The following is a 21,198-nucleotide window of genomic DNA, read 5'->3' on the forward strand; positions in this document are numbered from 1 at the left end:
CACTACACCGTAATCCTTCACCAACATCGCTTGCATCTTCAATTTTCAGGTTGACAAATTTGAATCATCGAACTTTAGGATTTCGTATTTGGTTGAATTTCCTCGAACCATCTTCAAAGATCTGTGATCTAGCACAAACCTCTTACCTTAGAAGGATCTTAAACCTTAGAGTTCTAACATCAATTCTAGAGGGTAGAAACCAAGTTTAGGTCAAAGTAAAAGGGAAACAAAAGTTGTGTAGAAAACAAAAAGAGCAAAACACAAAGTTTTACGTGGTTCGGCAATTGCTTATGTCCACAGGACAACAAATTTTGTCTTCCATACCATGCAGCATGGAGAATAGAATAGTTTAAACGCTCTTTCTCACAAGCCCTAAAAGAAGATTTTTTTCTATTTAGAATACGGTTGTCTACAAAGAGAACATTTATCTTTTATACATAGAGTCTTGTCCCTTAAATTTTAAAATGGGTGCTTGTGAGAGTGTTGTTGAATAGACGCAAAGTTCCAAAAATATATCCTTGGACTTCGTGACTCACCCCAAGACATCCAATTTGACATCTAATGAGTGGAATGATTGTGACCTCCATGTACAAAAGATAAATGGTCTCTTTGTAAACAATCCCTTCTAGAATTCCCAACAAAAAGGCTACAAGAACTCAACTTTTTTGTTTCTTTTTTATACATGCATTATTTCTCTCTCTACATTACAAACTTTTTATAGAAAAAGGACCCAAAGGCTCACCCATGTGAGCCCTCTCTCTCCCAATCATTTTTGGACTTAAAACGATTTTATCTCCCATATGAAATAGAAAATCCTAAATTAATGGAAATATGACTTCACATGTACTTTCTAAGATCATGGGGGTTTGTTCCCGAAAAAATAGGAAGCTCCCAAAGTTGCTTCATGTGTTAAAGGATGGTTTTTGTAACAAAATATGAGCTTATTCAGTTTTTTGGAAGGGTTGTTTGTGAGAGGACAAGGAGTGTGATGAATTTGGTGAAGTGTAGGACGCTTGTGCGGTTCAAAGGACAACAAAAGAAAAAAGAAAAAAGATGATTAGATAAAGGACAGGAATGAACTCGGATTTTGGATTCTTTAGTTTTCCTAAGCTTCAACACCGAACAGAATAAAGAATCACAGTGTCAACAGCATGGAAGAGGAATGAACTCCTCATATGCATTCAATGCCATATTTGAAACCCAAATATTTTATTTCCACTTCTATGAATAGCTTTAGGCCATAGTTTGAGGAAACTAGTCCCTGTTAGTCTGTTAAAACATTAGGAAACACTCAAAAACAGGAAATTATAAAATCTGGAAATCCTTACTAAAAACAAAGAATTATAAGTTGCTAATGTCAGCCCTAGGTTGTTTGGGCATGGGGCCAACCCAAGAGAGTGGCTTGGCTGATCAGCTCTGCCTACTGCCCTGTTATAAGAACTCGGGTTCTTTGGTTCATACTCGTTTTTGGTCGACCTTTCTACTTGATGATGAATTTGAGCTGGCTGTCTTTGACGTCTTTTACCCTCGAGGCTAGTTGAAGCAATCTGGTTGGCTTTTTGTCTTCATCACAAGATTCAGTAAATTAATACACACATGGACTTCTGGTCAGGATGTTCCTTAGTAATCCACATTCATTCAGTTGTTGTAAGGTGATTAGTTTTTCTTTCATGAATGAATATCCTACCATTGTGGTTAACTTTATAGCCATATAACCAAGGCTTTCCTATCAAGTTCTGAACCACATTCATAGGCAGTACAGCACACCATTCTTGGCCTGTGTTATTCTTTCCTATGGAAAAGATGACTAGACATCGGGAGGTCAATGGTGGGTGTGCTCATTGACCCAAGCAACCTTATATGGTTGTCGTTGCCTCTCAATTTTAAAGTTCAGCTTGTCAACTGGTTCTAAAGAGGCAATGTTGGTAAAACTTTCCCAATCAATCATAAGGTTACATACGTTTCTCTGACAATTTTGTGCAAAACATATTTATTCTTCTCCATTACTTTTTGCACTTCTTTATCAAGTGAGAGCAAAGGTCCAAGAACAAGGGTTCACCTGTCATAGGCCCAATGACCTCTTTTTCACTTCTTCGTCTTCTAGATGATTATCCTCGTCTTTCGGTTCATTATCCACCAAGTTCAAGGCTGTAGCTGGGCAATGAAAGGCAAGTGACCAACTCTCCCCATTTGAAACACTTGATGGGACTGCTGCCCCTTTTTGTTTGGTCATTTGTGGCAGCCTTTCCTTTGTGTCATACACCTGGAAAGTAGTCTTTGGCTTGGAGATTGAAGGGGCTTGAGTAGAAGAACTCTCTCCTTGATGGTCCGGGACATATGTTCACAAGTGTGATTGAGATACTTGTATTATTGGAATGAATTTTGTTTTATGAAAGAAGAAAGTTTTTCTTCTCTTGGCTTGATTTATAGCCATGTTTTCTCTCAATTATTGATTATTTTTACTTTTTTCAGGTTTGAGAAAAAGGTAGATTTTATTTCCCGCATTCCCTTCCTGCATCAAGTGGTATCAGAGCACTGTTCGTCATTGTTTAAAAAAACGGTTCGGCTGGTGCCCGGAGGGCCTCAGGGCACACCCCAAGGCTACGTAGCCCTAATTGGCGCCCAACGCCCAGTCCTGGGAAGGTGCTCAGGTACTGGACCCTTTTCTTAAGAATAAAGTGCCTCCTGAGGGTACTTTAGGTCATTTTGACCGACAATTTTTTCATAAAGGCTATTGAGGTATTCTAAACCCCCTTAAGTGAAAAAAACGTGGAATCTAAGCCCCCAAATCTATTGATTTTGAGATCTCTACGAATAAAAGAAAAAGAAATAGAAGAATATGAGATTTCAAATAACATCCATAGGCTTACTCTTCATTATTGTCTAGTTGTGATCGTGTTCATGTGTCAATATGGAGTATGCCGTACTCAGTTTGGATTGGATAGTTGGAGGTTAATACACAAGGGACTTGTTTATGTTTTTAACTTCTTTCACTAAATTTTCAATGATTTGAAGTTTTGAACATGTTTCAACATTCATGTATACATATTTGCATGCAAACAGTTAATTAGAATACATATAAATGCAAAAAAAATACAAAATTAACAGGACATATATGCAAGTTTTCACCTTAGTCGCCAAGCTGGCCATCTACAGGCCATCTAGCATTTTTGAAATACTACGGTTTGTGGATGGTTAGAGATTGCGATGGTTGGTCGTGGAGTTCTTTGCTGTAGGAATGCCTACCTGATCCGCTTGTGCAAGGAAATCAACAACTCGATGGAGAGGGTTACACAATTGTTGCGCAAGCAAGACCAGCAACAACGTGCCTTGAACGAAGAGAATCTAAATCATAAGGGTTTCTATGTAGATTGGCGCAAATCGGAGTTTGAGTTTGAGTGGGAACAGACTCATGGCATGTCAAGTTACATAAGATGGGTTTGATGTGCGATGGCATCAACGAGGGCATAATTTTTAAGAAGAACAAGGATCCAATCTTCAATTGGATTCAATATTCTTTGAATCAGTGGATGGTTCTATCTTTGATAGCTCCTTTATTTGATAGTGATCCTATGTTTGATTAAGAAATAAGAACCATGATGCTGATGTTATTTTTGATAAACTATTGAATGAAAACAAAGAACTTGGAGTTGCTGTCTATGACATAGAACAAGATGTATGCGATGGTGTTGGTCAAACGACTGCGGTAGTGTTGGCGGTGAAGAGGTAAAAGAGGAAGCAATTGGAGGCAGCAACGGTAAAAAGCTCTTTCTCTCAGCAATGATGGGGCTGATCTTTTCTATTTCCAATTAAAGGATTCCATCCGCCAAAGGCAGAATCCTCAACAACTTCTTTGAGGATGTTTTGATCGGGCCAATAACCCATAGGTCTCAGGATCAACCCCCAATGTCAAATTTGCAATATTCGGGTTGAGAGATATCTTGTTTAGAGGAGTATTCGTATTAACTCATTTCAAAACTCGAGAGTAAGTTTTCTCCAACCAAGGGAGAATGATGGAGATCAAGAGCTGGTTGATTCAAAAATCTAATTTATTTTATAATTTCATGAATGTGAGTGCATGTTTTATTTTTTTTACTAGGGTTAATTTTTTAAGAATTATAATATGGGGTTAATCTCCAAAACTTAGTTGCTATTTTTTTATTTTCCTTTTTTACACTCCACTAGTTATTATTTATGGGTACTATTCATGGAAATTACTCATGGTTACTACACATTGATTATTATTCACAAGGGTATTTCTGAAATTTTTAATATTGATTATGCATACTTTTTAGAGTCTAAATTGTTTAATTAGATCGTAAGTTAATTTAGGGTTTCATAGGCTTATAAAAGGTGGGACATTACACTATTGGATGCTTATGTTAGTGGAATGACTTTTATGTTACGAAAGAAGAAACTTCTTCTTCTCTTAGCTTGATTTACAGCCATGCCTTTTCTCCATGGTTGCTGATTTTTACTTGTTTGAGTTTTGGGAAAAAGGTGGATTTAATTTCCGACCTTTCCGTCTTTTATCATAGTGGCACAAAGCTCGTCAAGTTTTAAGGATATTTGATAGGCCTCATCAACAGTCCACACAATCACTATGGCTATGTCATGCTAGATCGCGTAAGAGAGTTTGGTGTTATATTTAGTTAGTTGTTGAACATAGCTATTGGGAGGGGGAGCAGAGGCCGGGTATCATCCATGCCTAAAGTTCCTTACCTCAGGAGCACATGGGATCGCTTATTTGAGAGCACCACTATATGTTTGTGTGTGTGATGAGGATTTTCTGAGCGGCCCAGACTACAAAATAATTGTGAGCTAGATGGTTCAGATTGAAGCATTTGATGGCCTATCTTCACAAACAAGGTTGGGGGCATTTTCATCCTTTTTGTGCAGCTGATTTTTTAATATTCGTTTCCTTGTGCGCCTAGGTTCAGCCGTCCCTTCCCCAAGATGTCAGCTCAAAGGATTTAAAAAAATTGAAAATAAAAAACTGAAAATATATGCTTGCTGTTGGTTGTGCTACGGTTGAATATGAGTTGCCTGGCGTATACTGTTGCATGGGTTGCGAGCTCATATATATATATATATATAGGGGAATGATCCTGTGTATTTCAATTACACAGTAATATGGTGTATTGGAGTCTTTTTGCCCTATCTTTTGAATAAATCCCTTTTTATCCTTTTCACACCCCGCCTTTCTCTGTCTTTGGCCTTCTGTTCTCTCTCTCCTGCACCTTTCTAGGATGAGCATCCAAAGCGCTACATGCTTTTCTTCCTCAAGGCTGCTATCAAACAGGCTCTTTCATCCACCAAAATGGGCCTCCGCAAATCCAATCTCTCAGTATTTTATTTCCTGAAATGTTAGAAATAGAATCCTCTCATCCTCTTAATTCAGAGCTCCTTTCACATCCTTCTCCCACAAAATTGAATCATGGTGACAAATGCACATTCGGGACACAGAGTCCTTTGGGTCTTTCCCTGCTGTGGGCACCCATTCCATGGCTCTCTCTAGTGTGGCACCCATTCCATCCTCTTTCAAATCTCTTTTACCATTTTTTAAACTAGCAACCAACACATGCTCTGCTCTCTCTCTCTAGGTTGGGATGGTTTTGAGAAAACCACCATCATAGTAGTATTTGCACTTTCTCTCTAGTTTGGGAAGCCCGCACATAGTTCTATCTACTACTTTGACCGTCCGTTCTTTTATTTTTAGTTTTTTTTTATTAGGGGGATTTCCTTGCTTCTAATCCTGCGATCTCTGGTTAGGCAGCCAAAGGCCCACGATTAGGTCTTTGCCATGGCACCCAAAGGAGAGAGAACTCCTCTATAGTTGGGTCTTTGGCACCCAAAGGAAAAGGAGAGAGGAATGGAGAGATGGACAGCCATTCACAGTTGGGTCTTTGTTCATTGCCGTGGCTAACAAAATGGGAAGACAGAGACTCATTGTTGGGTCTTTGGCACCCGAAGGGGAGAAAGAGCCTCATAGTTGGGTCTTGGGCACTCAAAGGGCAGAGAAATGGATCTTCCACAGAGGAGATAGAAAAGTTCCAAACAGGTGGGGCAGAGAAATGGATAATTCACAGAGGAGAGAGAAAAGTTTCAAGCAGTTGGGGTTTTTATCAGAGCCAAATGAAAAAATGATTTTTGCTCCTTGCTGGTTCGACGCTTACCTTCACCTCCATGGATGGAATGCAGCCCTACTGTTAAAAAGAGCAAAGGGGAAAAGGAAATGGGAAAGCCATAGAGAGAGAAAGTGGCAGAGAAACACTGGAGAGTTTTCATGGGAAGGGAGAAGGGCAAGAAAGTAAAAGAATAATCTTAGTAAAAATATATTAATGTTAATCATTTGTAAAATTTATTAGATGTGATTAAATTTAAGATCGACGGTTCCAAAGTGGCATACACACGAACAAAGTGTATTGAAAATACATATGATCATCCCCCATATATATATATATATACATTGGTGTGGTTTGTATAAGGCTGAGGCCCTAAAAAGTCAAAGTAAGGCGCACCTTCAAATAGTGCCGAAACATGTTGTTTTAGTATAAAAAATCTTTGTGATGGCCTGAAGTTTATTTTCATCTTTAATTATAAAATTTAAAGATTAAAAAATAGTATAGATCGAGCAGATATATACATACTTGAAAATCTAGAAAATTGGCGGTCTAGATAATACATTACAAGATGCACTATTTCCAAGACTTGAAATCTATTTTTTCTCATGTCCATACATCTTGAGGGCGAGATGATCTAATCGAGGGCTTTCAGCATCGAAACAACCTCTTCTAGTGAATATTTGAGGTGTGCCTTAAATTTGATTGTTTAGGGCCTGACCCTTAGATAAACGTTTTCTTTATGCATTAGAAAATAGGTAAAATATTTAAAATTATTAAAAATAAAATGATTTTAAATAAAAATAAATAAATTTTTAATATTATATACATATGCATCATGAAAATTCCATAGCAGAGATTCCTGTAAAAATGATTGGAGATTGTAGTGCCATGACAAGAAAGGGAACTTAAATTTCTCCTTAAACTACCATAGTCTTTTGATTGTGTTCAGGAAATCTTGAGATCGATCTCCGATCTCCTATCAAAATAAAGTATATAATCAACATATATAAATACGAGCGCACACCTCACATTACTATAGTGATTTAATGACGATAGTCATCTTTAGTGGCTATACCCAACTTTGTTTAGCAGATCTAACCAGTCCAATCGACTGTTCCGACTAGTCAAACATTGATTTTGAATGGTTTTCAACTAAGCCTGATTTTTATTTTAGATAGAACAGCTTAGGCACCATCCAACAGTCTGACCGAATTGGACCAGCCATTCTGGTTCAGGCTTGACTTGTTGGCCTAAGCAAGGTGCCTGTGCAACCCAACCCCTCTATAAGGCATTGCCTAGGTAGCGATTCCGGCCGCTTTTTCCACACTGCTTTTTTTCTTTTGTTGTGTGTGTTTTTACGATGGCCTTTATCTCCATCTAGGTTCATAGGAGCTAGACTACCTCGATAACTTTTGTTTTCCACACTGTGTTACCAAACTCTATCTCATCCCTTAAGCATTGCTGTCACAAATTGGATCTCCCTCATCTCACATAATGTGTAGCATTCAAAAGAATCCTCAAGACTCATAAACCAATTGAGGAGGGCAGGTGGATCAACTCTTCGAAAAAAATCAGCAACCACTTGGTGTACTGTGGAAGTTTGGTCATTGTTATTCTCTGGCACTCAAAACTACTTTCACGTCAAAGTTATTGAGCTGAAGTGCTTCAAGCTGCAGAAGAGAAGGGGAAGATGGTTTTGGTATGGCCTCTGCCGAGCCACTTGTTTCAGGTGGTACATGCTTAGGGTGTTTCTTACTCAATTGATATTCATGGTCGTTTGCCCTTCTTCGGATTAGGTGACAGGTGGGCTACTTATCTTTCTTCGATCAAAACGTGGAAAGGATTTTGTAATTCATTCATCTGATTCCACTTGCAATCATCCAATTCATCATATGAGATGATCATTCCTTTCATTTTGGTTGAGCTTTTCACCATAGACTCTTACAGGCTGCCAGTGGTTTAGAAGTAAAAAATCCTATGGATTCCAGGCTCTGATCCCAAAACTGGTATCTTTTGATGAAGACTGAGAGTCAACTACATTGCTTCAAGTAGACACGAGAGTAAAGAATGTCAAATGTGACCAACTTGATTTCCTCATCAATAGGAAGGGCTGCCTAAAAGCAAACAGGACCAATAAGTTCATCAGCTTTAACTCGACATGGTTGATTTCTTTTAGAAAGGGGGGGCGGAGGGGGGAGGGGATTAATGATGATCCAGCCAAGAGCATTTCAAGGATGGGAACCCTATTAAGGTTACAAGGTTGTTCCACTTGTGGTTCCCACAAGAAGATTCAAGAGAGGAAAGAGCAGACCTCAAAAATTTGTGGAAAAGAGTGGGCTGTGCCCTCTAGAAGTCAAGAGAGAAGAGGCTAAGTATATGGGGCCTTCTAAATTAGGATTAAATTTTCTTTCTGAAATAGGCTAGTATTAGTTCTATTTCCTGAATTATAGTTTCCTTTCCAGTTTGAAGTTTTGGCCATGTTTTAGATGACTTGTAACCTAAGCTAATAGGTTAGAAATTTCATAGCTTGTATTATTATAGATGAGATCAAGAAATAGTTGGAATTTTTTCATTGTGGTGTTGACTTAACTTGTGGTGTTGATTTCTCTCTTCCATGGTGACTATGCCACTCAAGACTTATTTTTGCCAAGTTTCAATTCATTTCAAGATTAAAAAACCCTAGGTCTGGGTTTCTATCTCCTATCATCCTGTCATCATTGTTTTTTCTCTAGCAAACACCTATCCATTGAACTGGATTGTTTCTTCTGTAGATAAGACAACAAACAATCCGCTGTTTATCAATGACAGAGTAAACCTATTCAGCATCTGAGTATGTTGAAATGTCAATGGAGTCCAAAAAAAAAATCTCTTGGTTTTATATTTAGAAGAATTGGTCTCAAGTAGGGAAGAAGTGTCTATTCCTTCATGAAACTGTCCATTTGAGAAACTGGACAGCAATGGTAATGGAATGTCTCATTCTGTCATATCAATGCTGCATTTTAAGCGAGTAATGTATGTTTTATCGATGTCCTTGGTGGATATGATGTAATTATTGATGGTAATGGAATGTCTCATTCTGTCATATCAATGCTGCATTTTAAGCAAGTAATGTATGTTTTATCGATGTCCTTGGTGGATATGATGTAATTATTGATTATTAAGTGACATTTGGTTGCTGCATCTGGTTTGCATGTCAAGTTCAACACTTTTTGGATGTCATCAGCATCTGTATGCATTTTGAATGGTCAATCATGTATATTATAGGAAGTTCGATTAAAAATATCATGTATGGCATGGAAAGCCTAAGAATGCTTTTCTCTATGCAGGCGAACCTTTACGTGAAACTTGCATGGCAAATAATTTTTTATTTTTCCCATGCCTAATCATTTATGTTTATTAATAGGGATCTATCATGAATCTCAATTCTTCATAGTGATTATTTTGTTTTAAGGATCTGTGTCATTTTTTTCCAGGTCTGGTATTCAGTGAGTATCTTCTCAGTGGTGAGGTACCTCCCGTGAAAGAGGTCAATGATGAGGAACCCCTTTTTTCTGGCTCTTCATTTCTAAAGGTCGTTCCTGTGCAACATGTGAGTAGCCGATCTGATGAATCTTATCTCTAGTTCAATATTGTAACTCCTAATACATGGTTTTAAATGATGGTCTCCAACTTTTCCATACCTGTCATTTTTCATCGATGTAGTCCTTTGCTCACTATGTGCTTGGAGTTCCCTTCCATGTATGGAAGGGAAAGTATGTAGTCGCATGGAAATCCAATAATCATTTCTTTATGGATGCCGACTTTATAATTCATATCTGAAGATTGTCTTGTTAAGTTGAATTTCTAATCAAAAATATTTTTTTGACAACTTGATGAGGCGAATGGAGTGTGGGACGTTATGTTGAGGCTCCTGCCCCCCGAACCACCTGGCCCCCAACCCCATTCCTTGAATCTCTTATCAAAATGTAATGCTTATTTCAGGAATTTCACTCTCTGAGAGGCTGTATCAATATTGTCCATATATACAAAAATTGAGCATTAACTTTATGACATGCTATATAAATTAAGCATGGCATAGGACAGGGACTTCCTATTAACCGTCCTGTCAACTTGGATTTCCAGTTCTCGGCAACCCTGTTACTCTTTTTTAAGAACCACTGGTTGCATTTCACTTTTGTGGCTTACAAGTTGATGATTTCATCAGTGCTTATCAAAGTGGGTCTAACCTCTCTTCCTCACAATCAAATGCCTTATTAGGCACCCACCTCTTCCATAAAATGCATGTGTTTGTCAGTGTTAATCTTATCTGTAATTAGAATTTCAGACAATGCAATGGTTAAGTTGAACCTTTGCGAAGGGATGTGGGATCCCCTAATAAAATGGCTGCCGTGTTGTACAAAATTGCAAATTTCCAGGAAGGTCTCTTGGTTCTTCACTTCTAGAGATCCCTTCCAATGATTTTGGCATTGTTTGATTCTTGACGCTTGCTTAAGGTGATATCTGTCAAGAATTGAATTCCCATTCACCCCCTCTCCTCCTGCGACTGTCAGGCTCTCTTAACTATTTTATTTGCATTTCAACATGAATGTTTTTTTTTTTTTTTTTTAAAAAAGTAGCTACTTATCGGTAAAAAAATGTTGTCTTGACCACCCCATTTATTTTTTGAGGTGATTTGACCATTTTAAATTGATATTTTCCTTTCATTTTTGTCTTGGGAAAAAGACAAACCCTCCTCTCTAAAATTATAATCTCAAATAACCCTTTGGTCCTATAAATATCCCATGGAACCCCCTAAGTTAAACAAAAAAAGACGTTTAACCCCCAACAAAAAGGGACTTTTAGCCCCCTCACCTTTTCCATTGTCCAGATTATAGAATTTACCCTTCTTTTTTCTTAATCACCCTGTTATCTAAATCCTGGAAAAGTTCTCTCCTTCTTCTTTACCAATGGACCTCTTCCTTCCTTTTTCTCTCTCTCTCTCTCTCTTACAAATTTTCCAGAATACTTGTCCCTCTCTCATCTCATGAACCTCACAAGTTAAAAGTGGCATGACAAACTCAATATTTATGATGAGATTATTATAAAAAAGAAAGGTAAAATTTGTAATTTGGACAATGAAAAAGGTAATGAGGGGGTTAAACGTCCGTTTTTGTTTAACTTGTGGGGTTCTATGGGATATTTATAGGACGGAGGGGTTATTTGGAATTATAGTTCTAAAGAGGGGAGTTTATGTCAACTGCAACCAGTAGTTTCATTATTTTACATGCATGACAAACGACAATCCTTAATAGATGCATCTTTTTTTTTATAGAGTCCCTACACCTTATTTCTAGAATTCCTGCACCATCAGGTATAAGTTTGAATGGGTACTTAGGTATGTCTCACCATTCTAAGAATGGGTACTTAGGTATGTCTCACTGTTCTGAAGCATTTTAATGTGACACCTATGCCGGTATACCATACACAGGCGGATGTCTGTGTCGTTCTCAAGATGAAAGGTGGAGGTGAACCCTAGTTTCAAGTGAGCTCTGTAATTGGAACTAGAGTTCATCTCCAACATGGCTGTCTAGAACAACCTGTGTATGGTATGCCATGCAAATGATGTGCGCCCACACGACTTTCCCAATATGAATTCTGGCAAAAATCTTGTATTTAAATTTATGATCGTTGGACAATGTTTAATTGCAGGCGCAATCTCAGGTACTCTCCGCAGAAGCCAAAGAAGCAGCTGCTCAAATTGAGAGCAGGTTGCAATTGGGCTGCAAGCTTAGTGATGTTGTCAGCAAAAAGGAGGATGTGCTGGCTCTTTTTGATCTCTTCGAGAAAGAAGGATATATTCTAACAGAACAGAAAGGGAAATATTGTGTGAGTTCATTAGCGTGGAATTTTTCTTTTACCTTATTCTTTCTTGTTAATTGTGGCTGCATTGAAGTGGCTACCCAAGAGGTCATCCATCAATGTGTTCTTGCACAATCACAATCAACTCAGATGAAGTTCTTGTGGGATCTGGTCTATTAGTGGTTGCTAACCCCATGCCATAAGCTTTGGATTCTAATTGGTTTTCTCCCATGTGTCCTTTTGAGCGAAATTATACCATAAACATGCTCTATTCTCATCTCCATCATATGTTGTTGACTTGTAACTCAGCTCCAATATCTTTCTTTTTGCTTGTTCTTTGTATTAATAACTGACTCTGATTTCTATCGATAATTCAATATGTAGTTGAGATTGAAATTTTTGGACTTTTTTTTGATACTCTGTCAAACTATTTTGGTTATGAACAGGTTGTACTAAAAGAAGATTATTCTCCCCAAGACATGCTCAAGTCATTGTTTCAGGTAAGTTACTTGTATTGGCTCGAGCGAAATGCAGGTATTGACTCAAGAAGTGCGTCCACTGACTGCAAACCAGGTGGGAAGATGCAACTATCATATGACTACGTGCAGAGAGAATTCAACCATGTGAAAAATGACAGTCAAGCAGCTGGGTGGATCACTGATGGGCTGATAGCAAGGCCCTTGCCTTGCAGAGTTCGTGTAGTTAAGCCTCTTCTGGTTTAATTGAGTTTATGCTTTGGCGGAACTGTTGGGGGGATGTAACCATTGCTTTGATAGTGTGGTCCGAAAGGTTATCTTCGAGGATCTTTTCCAAATGATTATCTTCGGTGGCAAGATATTCTGAGCAAAATGAGAGTTTTGTTGATCAGGCGATTTTGGCTTTAATGCTATAGCTCCGCAACTTAGAATACATTGGGTCATACAAGTTGAATTCACTAGTGATTGCTGCTTGCTGGTGCTTGCTGGCCACGAAAGAGAAACCATCCAGCTTTCTACGCAAATTAAAATTTGTAGTCATGGTCTTTTTTTTTATCTTTTTGTGTGGCTTGATTCTGAGCTTTCTTGGAACAATGCAATGTGAGACTGATATTTGTGGTACGTTGGCCACAAACATCTCCATAGTCAAGGTTTGACTTGGGATCAATTATGGCCATTGGTCCGATGGATTCGTGTCAGCAGGGGTTCTGAATTTACAGTGGGGCAAAAAGGAGGTCAAGACCCCTTTTGGTATGGAATACAGAATGCTGCTTATTTATTGGCGTTTTGCATTATAGCAGGAAAAAGATTGTGCATTCAAAACTGCTAGGGTTGATGGCCACTATATCATGCATCATGCCTTTATTCCCGAAGTGTCTCCAAATGCAGCCTAAACAAATTATCGAACTCCTTATGATGATTATGATCAATTGCAATGAACCAATGGTTTTTTTATATTGTTTACCATGTTTTGATGATTGTCTGGGTTCCTCTAGGAATTGGGAGTTTGGAATGGCAAAGCCTCTCTGCTCTCTCCTTAGCGCTTCTCTTCCCTCGTTTCCTGTCTGGTTTTCGTCTTTCTAACCTTGTTTGTGGCGCGGTTGGAATCAAGCCTTCCCCCCTCATGCCCCACTCACGCCCACACACACAACAGCCCCCAACACCGCACCCACACCCCCAGTGGGAGCAGGAGCCACGGACCAACCAAACCTCAATTGTTGAGGGTTGCTAGATGGTACCTTCCTCTTCTCCTTCCGGTCCGCAGCAAGTGCCAACAGTGCTCCTGTTTCAAAGAATTTCCAATTCAAAATGGCCTTGCTTCATCTGCTACCTTGGAGTTAGAACTTTGGGGGCCTTCAGATCTTCGTATAAACCTGGCCCACCAACGCTTGAACCCCCACCCCTTCACATTCCTAGATCAGTGTGCTATTTCCCCTTGGCACAGTACCCCCTAATCTTTCCCTCCCATGCGCCCCTCCCAATACCCATGCATCTCCCCACCGACATTAACCCTCAGCCCACTCATGCCATGCTCTGAATGCTATTACAAAGTAGCCTCCTCCGAACTAGCCCAAGGTGCCACCCATGCCGAGTGTCTACCCTTCCACCGAACTAACTCTCGACCCTCCTATGTCCACATCACCCGCGCTCCCCCGTTCACCACCTACCAAGCCTTACCTTCTTCCTTCCTCCCCTCCCACAGCACTTTTAAGTCCTTCACTCTTCATCGCCTATCCCCCCCAAGGGCTTCCCTCCTACAACTCATCCCACTACCATACTGGCAGGACCAGCCCTTTCCTTCTCCATCCCCTCCCTGCTTTCCTTATAACCAGTCACCGGCCAACATTTTCGCCTCGCATAGCTAGTCCATTGAAGCACCTACGACCGGCACCCATCTTCCATGGCACCATCCCACCGTTCTTGTTTCAATGGAGGATCCGTAAACCTTGGCCTCACGTGAGGATCCCCTTCCTCAACTTCCTCTAAACCTTGGCCTCACGTGTCCCCTTCATCTCCTTCGCCAACCTCTCACACAACTCACCACTCCAAGCCTACTAGGATCGCCTTTCTTCAAGCACCAAGGGTTCTCATTCCTATCGTCGTTTTATTTTCGTCTACCACTCTTCCTCTTCTTTTCCCCCTAGACCCCTCGATCTTCCTCCATCCAGGAGCAATTCCCTTGCACTACCCAAGCCTCTCCAATAAGCTGTTCATGGGTTGTGCCCTTGCTTCAATAACCTATTCATGGGGTCAAGCAATTGCTTCAGTAACATGCTCATGGGGTGCATGGGGTCAAACCAACCTTGGCACCCTCTCTAGCCGCCCTCACTATCTCAACCTCCTTGCCAACCCCTGTCAAGGGCCTACAATCCCAACAACTACAGACGATTTCAACCCACCTTGCTGAAGCTATTCTGACCAAGAGTCTTAAGTTCAGTGACTGAGACGTTCCATTCGATGGACTTAAACTACGTAGATGGGCTTCCAGTATGATGGGCTTGAGGCAAACAACGACTTCATCAAAGCAGACACCCTAACCAGATCTAAAGTAAGTGTTAAAGTCAGATACCTTTGGGCTTAGGTATGAAGGGGAGGATCATGGACCATAATCCTCCCTTCACTCTGTCTCAGCCCCCCTTGCTAGCCAATTGCTCATGCCCTCCCCCAAGGGCCATCCCGATGAAGATAGTTATTTGGAACATTCGAGGGTCTAGGAGACCCTGATAAGCATAAGGCCATTCAGGCCCTTCTTGAAACAAGAACCCTAAGTTCTAGTTATTCTTGAAACTAAGCTAACTTAGCCAACCATGACTGCCATTCGACAGATCTGGGGTACCTGGCCTTGCCAACGAGAGCTCTTGAAGCATAAGTAGCCTTCAGTGGGATTTGGGTCCTTTGGGACCCAACCCTTCACGCTTTTTTCTCTTCACAGTATCTGTATATTGGATCACCATTATTTTCTGATTTTCCGATGGCCTTGCCTAGAAATTGTGTCGTCTATGGCCCCAACTCATCCACTCTTTGGATCTTCTCTAGGAGGAGCTGGATTTTGTCACTTTGATGGCCCTTGCTACTTGGTGTATGAGCGATGACTTTAATGTTACTAGGTGGCCCTTTGAGAGAAATACCAACACGAAGTTCACCTCTAGTATGCATGACTTCTTGGACTTCATCTTCATGAATTCTCTCATCGATATCCCCCTGAATAGCGCTGATTTCACATGGTTGAATCACTCCTCTAGTCCCTCTCTATCTAAGCTCGATAGATTCCTTGATAGAGCCAATTGGGATGCCTCTTTCTTGGTACCTGCGACGTTGCTCTCCCAAAACCCACATCCGACCATAGGCCAATTATTTTAGACAACCAACCAACTTCGAGAGGGCCTAGACCTTTCCATTTAGAGTTTTCCTGGAGCGCCCCTTTTCTACTGAAGAGATTCTTAGAGCCATCAAGGACCTTGGTCAAGATAGAGCCAACTACCCTGATGATTAACTCCATTGCCATGTTCAATATTTTTTGAGACTATTTTTTATTCTGATTGATTCGATATCGATGAACCTAGGAAAGATGGTTGAAGGCAGGAATGAGCGGATAACATAATTTCTTGGAATTTCTTGGGAATTCTTTCCTAATATCATGCCACTCTTCCATGAGTTCCTCTATGGAGTCATTATCCATATGGCCATGAGTGCAACCTCATAGCTCTGGTCCCTAAAGTGAAGGGGCAGAGGACCTTAAATACTTTAGGTCGATTAGCCTGCTCAACAACTCCTATAAAAAATCCTCTGCAAAGTCATTGTCCCCTGCCTTCAAGTTCTTTCTTGGTTTATTTCCCCGAACTAGGGTGCCTTTGTCAAGGACCAACAGATCATAGATGGGGCTCTAGTAGCCCATAAGTGCATCCAGTCAAGGCAACTTTCCAAAATCCCAGTGGCAGTGATCAAACTTGATTGGTAGAAGGCCTATGACCATGTTGGTTGGGATATCTTGGAAGAGCCTCCTTATGATGGACTTCAGAGACCATTGGAGGGCCTGGATGCAGGGTTGCATCTCCCACCCTTATTAAGGACTTCCCTAAAGGTTTCTTTCTTTCCCCAAGGTTTCAGACAAGGCGATCCTTGCTGCCCCTTCTTCATTGTTGTTCCCTAAGTCTTTAGTAGATCCATTGATAGGTCGTACTTACAAGGACTCTTGAGAGGCTTTAGTTTCAGCAACAAACGTCCAGTAATCTCGTATCTCTAACAGACTCCTTTTTTGTGATGCTACCCATACCAATCTATGTAAAATTCTTTGAACCAGTGGGCTAAGGGCCAACGTGACTAAATCTAAGATGATGGGTGCTGCAACCGAGGCCCAAGTCATCCACAACCTTGTGGATGTTTTGTTGTGGAGCGGATCAGCTGCCCTTCAAATAATTAGGTTTGCTCTTGTATATTGGTAAACCAAAGTTGCAGGTTTGGGACCCTATCATCAAAAAATTTGACTGCAAACTTGTGGCTTGGAAAGGCAGGTTCATAGGCTTTTTCGACTGCAAACTTGTGGCTTGGAAAGGCAGGTTCATAGGCTATGTATGAATGTCCCTGTTTACCAGATGTCGCTATTCCTAATGTCAACCATCATAATGGCCCACCTTGAACAACTGATGAAGAACTTTCTTTGGTCTGGTGTGAGGGAAACCAAGAAATTCCACCTTATCTCACGGGATAGGGTTTCCCTACCCAAATAGAAATGAGGCCTTGCATCCATTGCCTTAGGAGATGTAACTTTGAGTCTCTCTCCTCCCTCTTACAATCAACCTTTCTCCCAGTCACAGGCAAAGAGAGTAATTGCTTGGCAGTTGCTTTGAGCAAGTTCTCTGTCTTCTTTCTATCAAAAGCTGCAGCATCAACCTACTTCCCCCTCTCTCCCCCTTCTCTTGCTGCTAGAGTCTGGATCACCTCTATTCCCCAAGATTGAAGTATTCAGCTGGTAATTGTGGACCAGTTTCAAGAAGGGGCTTATCAGTTCCCAACAGGGGCGCCATGTGCAAATCATGAAGAAACTAACACACTCCTCGTCATTTACTGAGATACAGCATGGGCCTTGTTGGGGAATTTGTTGCAGCTCTTCAATTGGATGTGGGTCACTCCCAAATCACCCAACTCTTCCTTTCCCTCAAATCCTCCCCTTGGCTAGCGTTGGGCATCTTTCTTTGGCATGCCTCTTTTTCAGCCACTCTGTGGATGATATGAACCCAAAGGAATAAGATCATTTTCCACGGGAAGGAGTCTACTTCTGGGGACTTCAAGGACCATATCCATGCTTTGGTGATCACCTTCCGGCCTTCACGCCATAAACTTTTCAGGCACCACTCCTTTATGGACTTCTTCGAAGAGTGGCAAGTGATGCAACATCTAATACCCCTACAAATTCCATGAGCTTCCCCTTGGAGACCCCAGAGAGAAAGGCCAAACCAAATTCAATTTTGATGGTTACTCTCTCGACAACCCCAACACTATTGGTATTGGGGAACATTTAGAGATAAAGAAGGTTTCACACTAGACAAACATTTAGAGATAAAGAAGGTTCCAATTTTAACCCAAATTGGAACCCCATTTTGGTCACTAAGGATTCCTAGAACGTCATCTCTCGGGCTATAAGAGCATCACTCTGTCCGTGGATGAGCCATCCACCTCTTTGAAATTGTTTCGACCTCTATTGGATGACACACATCTGCTGGCGACATACATGGCTCCAGGTAAATTCGGAAGCCCATGGCCTCATTAAGAGTAAAGCATTTTCAGGCATCTCATCTAGGACCGATTTTCTCACATTTTTTGAGCTTTCGGCATATATATATGTGGGGTTTCAATAGTTATATCACATTTTCTGGATGTATAGTGCTTTTTGGTTTAAATTTTAATTCTGTACATATCTTTCACAGCAATCAATGTGACCGTCAACATTACTTTAAAAGGAATATTTTTCTTTATTTGTTACTGTTGAAGAGTATGAAACAAGAATATCCCAACTTCTGCATCTTTATGTCTTGGCAAACTTGACATTCTGTGACCGGCTCTGAAAACTGTCTTCCGTCTTCATTACTTAGTTCTCTGCATGATTAATTCAGCGAACTTCAAATTCATTGAGTTCTGCAAGTTTATGTACTAGTGATCTCTGATTGCTGCCCCGAAAAACAAAGGAACAGTCAATCCTCTTGCTCACCAATTGGAATTTGAAGCACTTGTTGTTTCTTATAGTCTTCTGTATCTGGATGCTGAGCCTTTTCAGGATCATTTGATGGGAGACTGATCGATTGCAAGAAGTAAAAGTATGCATATTTGATATCAAACTGCATGTCATACCCTGCCAACAATAGAACAATGTTGAAGTCATGTGCATGAAAAACTAGACCTTAAGAATCAAATTTGAGGATGTGCATGAAGGAATTATGGGGTCTACTAACAGTAGTTAACAGCTATGGTCTTTCCTTCGCTGTCAGGGGTCTGCCTAACATGGTGAAACCACATGCTTGGCCTGCATTCCCCAAGTAGAAGGTGATCAATAAGTTCTGTTGAGCCATTTGAGAATAAATTATCGATCATTATATGCTTCGAATCTCCCAATCCGACTGTTTACTGACAAACTGAATAATTGTAATAGAAAGCACCCATAATGAAAATTAATCTTATATAAATGAAACATTCAGCAGAAAATATATGTAGAAGCATTGAACATTGGCATTGGACAAGGGTTGCATTTTACATGCCCCTCAATTGTAGAGGCTTCTTCTTACCACTTCAAGTACTCACAGGATGAACAAGAAAGGGAAGGAAGTGAGTAACTCACAAGTAGAGCATATCACCAGCTTTGACAGTGCACTCAAATGGCTTTGGGCCATTGAAGTATCTTGGATACAAAGACATTTCCCTCCCTCTCCTCTCAGGTGATGGATATGGATCCACGCTGCACCATGGTATATATCGCAATGGCTCCTCCAATTCCAGCCTCAACTCCCCACTTTCCTATGGAACCCCCCCACAAAACCAGCAAAACTACAATCTCAAAACTTTGATCCATTCCAGCCAATACTGTGCAAGAAGCATTAGGCCAAGCAAGCATTTTCATTTTTTCTTTTATCTAATACAAACCAAACAAGTGAATTGCAGCAGAAATTTAAACATACATTGGGAAGAAACAGTTGGATACAACTTTCCATAACTTTGAATTCAGCAGAAGAAACCGTGGCCAATGGGATATGATTTTGCAGAAGAAACCAGAGTTTGTATCAGGAGACCATGAAAGAGAAGACAACCAAATAACAGAATAATGGGCGAGCAGCAGCATCCGGCTTGAGCAAGGAGAGACAGCATAGTTCAATTGAGAGAGAGAGAGAGAGAGAGAGAGAGAGAGAGTAGCTCGGATATGAAGCTATGAGAGAGTGAGTCTTTAATTTGAGTACAGAAAATGCAACCTCTAGGTTTGCGGCTCAAGTTGAGGTTGAAGGAGTTAGCAGTCAGATTAGAGAGAGAGATTACACCCATCATAGATAGAATAAGGTAAGGTAAAGAAGAGAGTAATAGTAGCAGTAGTACCAGATCGTGATCATCATCACAAGTGTATTGAGCAGCCGGGTACTCCTTGACATACAATCTGTGCACATCAGTGGGTGGGAGCAGCAAAAAATGCTTCTCCCCGGACACCACCGCATACAAATTCTCGTAGTGGTCCTTGTGCCACCACGTCTCCGACTCCCCGTTCCCAATCCACAAATTCGCTGCCTCTGGGGAGCACCCAAACGCCTCCGTAGCCCAACCCACCTCCGCCGCTACATCTCCCGCTATCACCCCAAACTCTTCAAGGAGGCAATCATTCTGTTGTTGCATATAGGCCACAGTCCCTTTCTTCTCAGTTTTTGTTGCTATGAGGTTCAGGGCTCTGTCGAAGGGCATGCGTTTTACAAAGGCGGAGGCGAAGCAGGTGAGGCTATTTTTATTATTGGGTAAGGTGAAGGTGGTGAGGGCATCGGCACGGCCATTCGGAGTGAGGTGGAGAGAGATGGTGCTATCTTTTAGGGCTTTGCAGAGGTAGGAGTTGGAGGGCCACAGAGAGAGGGCGGGCCAGTGGGTTGTGGCGTTGGAGATGAGGCACGGTTTGTTTTGAGAGACGAAGTCTCTGAGGAAGCAGAGAGGGGTTGGGGGGTTGTGGAGGTGCTCGATTTCGGTGGTGGTTCCAAGGTTTAGTTCGCGAACATCTGACCACAGACCCTCCACTCTCTCCTCCATCTCTCTCTCTTTCTAAACGAAACAAAAAATTTTGCAGATTTTCTCACTCATGCTCTTCTCTCGGATGAAATGAAATGTTGTCTCTTTGTTTGTGTACATACGATGTCTCTGAACATGTCCTCTGCCCGCTGCCCCGCCACCATCCATGCCTCTTTTAGTGAAGCCAACATCTCCTCTGCCCGCTGCCCCGCCACCATTCATGCCCCTTTTAGGGAAGGCACATGTAATGGCAGTAAGGCGCACCGCAAAACTGTGGAAAGACGGGCTCACCCTCAAATGAAAACCTATAATCATTCTCGATTGGGAAATTTAGAGTTACGCAAACATTTTAGATAGGGCACATTTAAAAATGATTAAAAACTTTACAAATAGATGGCTTGGGTAACGTTGCGGTTTGTTCAGAGCCGAGGCTAAGTAAAGTCCACCTTCAAATAGTATCGAGAAATGTGGTTTCTATGGAAATTTTTGTGATAGCTTTAAAAAATATTTTTATA

At 40.9% G+C, this 21,198-nt stretch overlaps 2 protein-coding genes across 7 annotated transcripts in view; one reads left to right on the plus strand and one right to left on the minus strand.

The window, feature by feature from the left end:
• Nucleotides 1-13,261, plus strand: part of RUS1 (root UVB sensitive-like protein (Protein of unknown function, DUF647)) — a 44,959-nt gene extending 31,698 nt beyond the window's left edge. For 3 of the 4 annotated variants that reach the window (XR_016051083.1, XR_016051086.1, XM_020668099.2), the window contains 3 exons: nucleotides 9,599-9,714; nucleotides 11,814-11,990; nucleotides 12,410-13,261. Coding sequence is in view for 1 of the 4 variants with exons in the window: in XM_020668099.2 (XP_020523758.1) it covers nucleotides 9,599-9,714; nucleotides 11,814-11,990; nucleotides 12,410-12,685 (569 nt within the window). In the remaining 3 variants the exon portion in view is untranslated. The remainder of the gene's footprint in view (nucleotides 1-9,598; nucleotides 9,715-11,813; nucleotides 11,991-12,409) is intronic. The other variant, XR_016051084.1, reaches the window with a different exon arrangement.
• A 5,127-nt stretch (nucleotides 13,262-18,388) lies between these two features.
• Nucleotides 18,389-20,899, minus strand: LOC18422646 (2-oxoglutarate (2OG) and Fe(II)-dependent oxygenase superfamily protein). Of its 3 annotated transcripts, none has more exons than XR_016051088.1 (4): nucleotides 20,015-20,899; nucleotides 19,269-19,444; nucleotides 18,886-18,990; nucleotides 18,389-18,785 (listed from the first exon to the last, which is right to left on the minus strand). XR_016051088.1 is itself a non-coding variant. In XM_006878512.4 (4 exons), exons 1-4 carry the CDS (start codon nucleotides 20,702-20,704, stop codon nucleotides 18,628-18,630), a joined length of 1,095 nt encoding a protein of 364 aa, XP_006878574.1. In that variant the 5' UTR covers nucleotides 20,705-20,899; the 3' UTR covers nucleotides 18,389-18,627. The 3 variants fall into 3 exon arrangements, 1 of the variants encoding a protein (XP_006878574.1); XR_016051087.1 differs by having other exon boundaries at nucleotides 18,886-19,065; XM_006878512.4 differs by having other exon boundaries at nucleotides 18,886-18,956.
• Nucleotides 20,900-21,198: the final 299 nt, after the last annotated feature.

Source organism: Amborella trichopoda, chromosome 3 (genome assembly GCF_054954075.1).
Source record: "Amborella trichopoda isolate Santa Cruz 75 chromosome 3, AtrichopodaSantaCruz75HAP2 v2.0, whole genome shotgun sequence".
Taxonomy (NCBI): domain Eukaryota; kingdom Viridiplantae; phylum Streptophyta; class Magnoliopsida; order Amborellales; family Amborellaceae; genus Amborella; species Amborella trichopoda.

Excerpts from the sequence above, each read along its gene's own strand:
- LOC18422646 (XM_006878512.4), bottom strand. The coding sequence starts at position 20,704 with ATGGAGGAGAGAGTGGAGGGTCTGTGGTCAGATGTTCGCGAACTAAAC. Across the intron at positions 19,445-20,014 it reads GTGATGATGATCACGATCTG|GAAAGTGGGGAGTTGAGGCT; the intron begins GTACTACTGCTA and ends GGGGTTCCATAG. Across the intron at positions 18,957-19,268 it reads GCTGGTGATATGCTCTACTT|GCCAAGCATGTGGTTTCACC; the intron begins GTGAGTTACTCA and ends TGGGGAATGCAG.